The sequence below is a fragment of the Trachemys scripta genome, chromosome 2 (assembly GCF_013100865.1).
Source record: "Trachemys scripta elegans isolate TJP31775 chromosome 2, CAS_Tse_1.0, whole genome shotgun sequence".
NCBI classification, from domain to species: domain Eukaryota; kingdom Metazoa; phylum Chordata; order Testudines; family Emydidae; genus Trachemys; species Trachemys scripta.
In genome coordinates this window covers 141,629,634-141,636,584 of record NC_048299.1, presented here as the reverse complement: position 1 = coordinate 141,636,584, position 6,951 = coordinate 141,629,634, and the positions used below count along the sequence as shown (strand labels likewise).

The 6,951-nt window shown below is 49.6% G+C and overlaps 1 protein-coding gene across 2 annotated transcripts in view; it reads right to left on the bottom strand.

Annotated features, from left to right (window-relative positions):
- The window catches only part of LMAN2L (lectin, mannose binding 2 like), a 16,382-nt gene that overhangs the window by 9,126 nt on the left and 305 nt on the right, over positions 1 to 6,951 (bottom strand). For both annotated transcript variants that reach the window (XM_034761645.1, XM_034761646.1), the window contains exons 2-4: positions 6,145 to 6,263; positions 2,503 to 2,620; positions 1,255 to 1,337 (exon numbers count right to left, since the gene is read on the bottom strand). In XM_034761645.1, coding sequence (XP_034617536.1) covers positions 1,255 to 1,337; positions 2,503 to 2,620; positions 6,145 to 6,263 — 320 coding nt within the window. The remainder of the gene's footprint in view (positions 1 to 1,254; positions 1,338 to 2,502; positions 2,621 to 6,144; positions 6,264 to 6,951) is intronic.

Genomic DNA, 6,951 nt, shown 5'->3' with positions numbered 1-6,951 from the left:
CTTTGCGGGGGAAATGGGAAAAGGAGAAATGGGAAGCAGTTGTACTCATTTCCCTTGGGGATTTGGGGGCTGCCAGCAAGCTGGAATCGGAAGCTGTCTGAAGTGTCTGGACACTAGCTAGTGTGGACCTGTAGTGTGGTGATCTTCACCTCTGCATAGCAGTGGCCTAAATGCCAACATAGGAACGGCCATACTGAGTCAGACCAAGGGTCCATCTAGCCCAGTATCCTGTCTTCTGATAGTGGCCAGTGTCAGGTGCCCCAGAGGGAATGAACAGAACAGGGAATCATCAAATGATCTATCCCCTATCAGAAGGGTAGCCGTGTTAGGGGATAGATCATTTGATGATTCCCTGTTCTGTTCATTCCCTCTGGGGCACCTGACACTGGCCACTATCAGAAGACAGGATACTGGGCTAGATGGACCCTTGGTCTGACTCAGTATGGCCGTTCCTATGTTGGCATTTAGGCCACTGCTATGCAGAGGTGAAGATCACCACACTACAGGTCCACACTAGCTAGTGTCCAGACACTTCAGACAGCTTCCGATCCCAGCTTGCTGGCAGCCCCCAAATCCCCAAGGGAAATGAGTACAACTGCTTCCCATTTCTCCTTTTCCCATTTCCCCCGCAAAGCATTTGCAGCCATTGCTGGCGGCCACTGCTGGCCTACAGCTCGTCCTAATCGGTGTGTCCAGCCTGCATACACCGGCCTTGGGCAGCAAGACAATGCCCATCACCATCAGGACTTGCCCTGCAGAGCAGCGATACTTCATACGGGGAGTCGGCAGTGAGGAGAAACTAACCAGAATCACTCAGTCCTTGCGAGGGCTCCTCTACACCAGATGCCATGACACACAGAAGGGGCTGCAGAGGGAAGCTGCCTGGTCTGGCCTGCAGCCCCCTCCATGTATGAAGAGCTACTTGCCTCCTGCTAGTCCCCTGGAGAGGGACAACAAGGAAGTCGGCGAGCTCAAAACCAGAAGGGAAAAGAGACAGGAGAGGGGAGAGAGAGCAGCGTCAATAGCAAGTAAACAAAAGCTGCAGCCATGAGGAGCCGGAGAGGATGCTACATTTAGACTGGTCCGTGATTGGGATCTCTAACATACAGCTGCATTGGAGCTGGAAATAGGGCCCAAGCCTTTTGAACAAGCTAATACGCCAACTCTGGCCTCAAGCTCTGGATGCATAGCCACGGTAATAAAACTTCACATCCATCTCCCACTTCCCTCCAAACTGCCAAAAGGCCGTCTTACCTCCTGCTGCTTCTCCTCATTGGGGTAGGTGTCTACAAACACCCCCAGCCCCAGAAAGTGATCCTTGCTCCCAAACACGGGCCCTAGAACAGATGGCAGATTGTGAACAATGGGTCCTGTTGCTCTCTAGTAGAGACAGTGGGGGGAGTGCTTTCCACCCTGCGTGTGGGTAGATTTACTCCCCAAGCCATCGATGGGCCCCACCTTGGAGCAGAACCACAAGAGTAGCTTGAAGAGGATACAGTAGTATTTGGTAGCGTCAGACACACATTTACCTCCTTGCAGCCAATGAGAACCAGTGGGGCGGCCTCCAACTTCACTCGGATGCCCATTTGAAGGAGTTTTCCCCTAAGGATCTAAGCCAGAGATGCCTCTAAAGGTAGTCTTGGCTTGACACCAGTAGCAGCTCATAAGGAATGTTAGGAAGTGACATTCGATGAGTCACCCTTTACCTTCACCCTCTCCCCACAGGGGAGTCATTCCTTGATCCGTGCTTAGGGGGCCTGAAGCCCCCGCCACATAGCACCATCGAGCACTTACAGAACAGCAGAGCCCAGCGCCCATATTACAGGACCAATACCCCGCAGTCCTGAGTTCAATCCCCGGATCTGCCACTCCCCCTCTGCACCTCTCTTCCCCCATCTGTCAAATGGAGACAGCAATACTCTCACCTGATAAATCGCTTTGCAACCTACATAGGAGTGCTAGATAGCCGCGCTCTTTACAAACAATAACTCATGAAGTAGCCAGGCATCCCCCCCCGTTTGACAGATGGAGAAACGGGAGCAGAGTTTCAGAATACAGGTGTTCCTGGCCCCCAGGCCTATGCTTAGCCCACACACGTCTGATTTCCAGAGCTCTGGAGCCACTGGAGCCTCCAGTAGGAATTTGGCTTGCTTTGCACCTCTGAAAATCAGGGCAAGCAGTTTGCTACTGGACAGCTGAATTCATAGCCATGTTGGACTCCTCAGAGCCCCGATCAATGGTCACCCCGAGCTTTCGTAGAGCAATGTCAGTATTAGCTACAATGGGTTCACAGTCACTCCTGGCTCCCTCCTTGTCGGTCCCTGCAAAAAGGAGCAGGATGGCAGCAACTCTAGGGCAGCAGCTACAGATGCAATCTACATCCACAGCCAAGGGCGGCGCTCGTCTGGCCAGCATGTCTCCGCTGGGGCAGGAGAAGGCCAGCAGCGGAGGCTCTGTGCAGCACTTCCCCTTGCAGCCGATGCCTCTGTGAGAGCATTTTACCTGGCTGCATGCGATCCTTGGTGTACCAGATGGCAAAGCCGTCCCCATTCAGGTTCTTCTTGCCTTGTCCGTGGATTTTAAAATGGACCTGCATCTCCCAGTCTCTGAGGTAACAAGGCTGCAAGAGAGAAAGGAGGAGAGTGAGTGCAGCAGTCAAGGGGACTTTGACAATAGACTATTCACAGCCCTTCCAACTATTGCCTTGCAGGCAGATAACATTAAGAAGGGACCCCATGTCAGCTGGGATCTGTTCCGTCTGGATGGGGAGGGACAGTTGCAATTGGTTGCAGTGTCCCCAGCCAGACAGTACAGCTGCTTTTCTGCACAGACAGCGAGCCATGGCACCAACACACCCACAACCTCATGGAAAAGTGCTGGCCTGCCTTAGCACAAATACATCTGCAGAGATGTCTTCATCCTTTATTTCCCTGGCCAATAGGCTGCACTGCCTTACCTTTCATATTTCAGCAAGAGTAATTAATCACAGGGGGCACTGTTAAGATTAGGGAACCATGGATATAAAAACAAAGGGCTTGATTCTGATCTTGCACTGTTCTAAGCCAGGAGTAACCAGTGAAATCAGGGAAAGAGATCAAAATCAGGCCAAGAGTGGCCTAGATTTCATCACTATAGATGAATAAATTACGCCCCCTTATGAACATCAGATGAAGCGTAGAACCAATCAGGGGCAAAGAATGTAAATAGTTTTATAATAGCCATCCAGACTGGATACGAGTTAGCGGCTAGACAGGTATTTCGACTCCTGGACTCATACTATATGAACAGTCAAAAGCCCACTTCAAAGTCACATCTGAAAACTCATTACATCATCATCAATGCCACAAGACAATGGATTTTAAGAATCCAGTCCATTTTTCACTACATAAGCAGTTCAGTCTCCTGTATTTCATTCAGCTTGAGCAACGAAGCTACACTTGTCAGTTTAATGTTAAGCTGATGTAAACCACAACCACTTCAAGGGAACTGCAAATCCAAACACACACACACTCAGTGACATTTAAAAAAAACAAACAAAACAAAAAAAATTTACAACTTCTCAAAAAGCTACATTTGGGTCCCTGACTACAGCCCTTTTTAAGCATTTTATTTGTATTGAATTTCCATATGAAATAACAGAAAGACCCACAGTCAGAGACATCTCGCAACAGTGCCCATAGCTGGGGATTGATTGCCAAATGCAGCAGTATCAAGCCCGCTCCACACCACAGAGATGTATCAGAGGTAGGTGGCAACTCACTGTGGAAGGCGGCAACTCACTGTGGAAGGCAGCCTCAGGACAGACAATTAGAACAGGTTCAGGTCAGGGACATGCACTTACATCATCCAGACAATTGTACAGAGATGTGGGAGGCCGCCGAGCTCCATGGAGACAATTTACACAGCTCTTTAATATGAGGCGGCAGCTGTCCAACATACTCTGAAGGCTTTGAGATGTTGGACTTAAAATGGTCTCATTCCACGGCTAAAAAGACATGGCTATTAACGGACAGGACTCTGTCCTCCTGAGCAGAGTATCCCTGACACAGTGGGCTGCAAGAAGAGTACTGACCTGGAAAGGGTTGGTACACCTACAGTGCCTTTGCTCTTGGAACAAGCTACCTTTCTCCAACACAGGGTCAACTAGTCTGGACTCAAAGGGCCAGGCAGAATCAGACAGGTACTTGTGTGGAGAGCGCAGAAATCATAATAGTTCTACAGGAAACTTACTATGGAACTACAGTACATGAAAGCGCATCACTATCTGCCCCACAGTAAATTCCATCCCAAACTGTCATGTCTTTGAGTGGCTCCTCCCGTATATCCTATCACAGGATTTAGGGAAGGCAATTCACTGCCTGCACAAAACTCAGACGAAAACTGCAACATTAAAAAAAACTGCAGAGCCAGACATTATAAGGAGTGATCTGTAGTGCATGAGCTCAACCTGAGCCACCAGATGCAGGTGTGAGGGAGTTGGGACCACTCCGGCCTTTCCATCCTACTAAATGGGAGGGGGCTTCCTGCTAGACACCTGTGAGAGATAGGAGGGGGTCCTAATCTGGAAGAGATTCGTAATCACTGCTCTATTGTTACTCTGCCAAAGACTGAAATCCAGCACACACACACACTTGCAAGCTACGTCACAACCCTGCACCATGTGAATATAGGCACAACAAGATGATGGGCACCACATAAGCCCCTAAAAAGAAAGCCTCTAACAGCAATCCCTTCTGTGTCCACATCACAACTAAGAGACCACACTTCCCTTTGCCTGGCAATTTCACTCACCAAGAATAGGCATTTTTCAGCTTTGGAAAGAAGTGTGAGATTACTGTTATAATCCAGAGAAACATCCTATCAAAGCTTCAGTTTTGAGTGCCTGGAGCTAGGACATCATATATGATTACTTGTTTTAAAAAGCAGGATCCACTATAGGCACTATAAACATTAAAGAAGAACTATAGTGCAGCAAGGTAAGACTATATGAGTTTGTTCGAGGGCCCAAGCAGATTTACGTAGAGAAGGCCTGCACTGAACAGCACAGGAAGCTATATTGACCATAAGAGGCTTTCTGGCTCAAATTCCAGCTTTTCACTTAATAAGCAGATTATATCCACTCTTTAGGCAAGACTTAAGTTAGATAAACATTTGATGAGAGCTGAGTTTGGGACTCAAACTGACAGCTACCGAAGAAAGGTAGAGAACCCAGGTACTTGTACTGCTGTGGCCAAGTATTAATGGTAGACGTGAGGTTAGTCGTTTTCAGATTCTGGTAGAACCTTTGCACATGGGAGCAGAGGAATGTCAGATCAGGTTTACAGGATAAACTCAGCGTGCCCAATTCATACTGGTATAAGCAGGTACAAGTCCACTAACGGATCTGAGTTGCAATTGCTTATACCAGATCTGCCTTTGGTCCAGTGTTCTTGTGTGCGTCTACACCATTCACGTTCCCCCAGAACAAAAAGCCTTTCAAAGTTATTCTATTTGGGGGACATGGATCTTCGTCTACTCGGGATCTAAAGAACGTGCCACGTACATGGAGCACAACAGAGTGGTGATCCTGAATGGGACACATTTGAGCTATAGTAATAGAGGGATTTAGGATCAAATCCTATAATAGAATTGGCAGGGCTATTGCCCGGGAGCAAGCCATTTATAAGCACTGCCTTTTGGCGCTTTTAGTCAAAGGAAAAGCTCAGTGGACTGGAACATTGTCACAAGGTTAATGACCTCCTGTAGCTACACCAAAAGCAGAGACACTGCCAAGACACTGATTTAGCAACAGGCTTGTTTCAGATTAACCGTAGCTGGAGTTTGTTTTGCACAACCATTCCACAAATCTGTCTGGCCAGTAGTTTTCATGAGAGCAATCTGCCCAAGGCCCATCCACCCTTCATTCCGCATGCGAGGTAAGGATTTCACCATCAGTGCACCACTTCCTGTGACCTGCAGCAGCCGATTCCCATGAGAATCTTGACTCCATAAATCAAGTCATCCCGATTACCATCTTGCTACCCCTCACCATCTTGAATTCAGACATACTGGCTGCAGCCCAAAGATAGAAAGCACTTCTGCACGAGATACAAAACCCTGGAGTGCCAGCGCTCCTCAAAGATTGCTAGAGAACATTATTCTTACCACTCTGTTCCACACGGCCCCCTGTTTGCTCTGCATGTCTGGTGTGAGGCGGACGTACTGAGTCGTGACCATGGCATTGCCCATAAGATCCCAGAGAGAGGAGCTGGAAGATCCAACACCTGGGGTAGGAGGGAAACATTTGCACCCACCGTACAAGGGTACAGTGCTGTGACTGTTAGTCAAGAGCACTGATTGCCCTGCGCTCTGCCTCTTCTCACCCAACTCCCTTCCATCCATCTTCCCACCCCCCCCCCCGCTTCCTTCTCTGCCTTGTTTCCCTCCCAGACCCTCCACCTGCCCACCCTCCTTTTTCCCTCTCCAGCCAGGTGCACAAAGCACTACATACACTTGCTTTCCCCCAAGCCACCTACATAGCTCATCCCCCAGCCCTTCTCTCTCGGGGGTCCCAATCCACTCTCATTCTGCTTCTTCCCTGCCCCCCAAATACGGTCACACTCTAGTCATTCCCCACAACTCCCTCTGCACCCCCACCCTGCCTTTCCCCCCCCAACACCAGCTACCCACTGAACACACTACCTCAGTTTCTTTGCCTGCCCACTCCCTACTCCCCTTCTCACCCCCTTTGACTCCTCCCCCACTCCTCCCTGCCCGTTACTGCTTTTGCTGATCCCACCACCCTGCTCCCCAAATCTCCCAGACCCTCTCACCCAGCCTCCCCAGCCCAGTTCCTCCTGCATCCCCGTGCATCACCCCCATACTCCCATACTGCTGCTGCCCTGTCACTCCAGCCCAGTCCCCCACACACACGCACACCCCCCACGGGTCCCCCCCCCACTCGAACCCAAT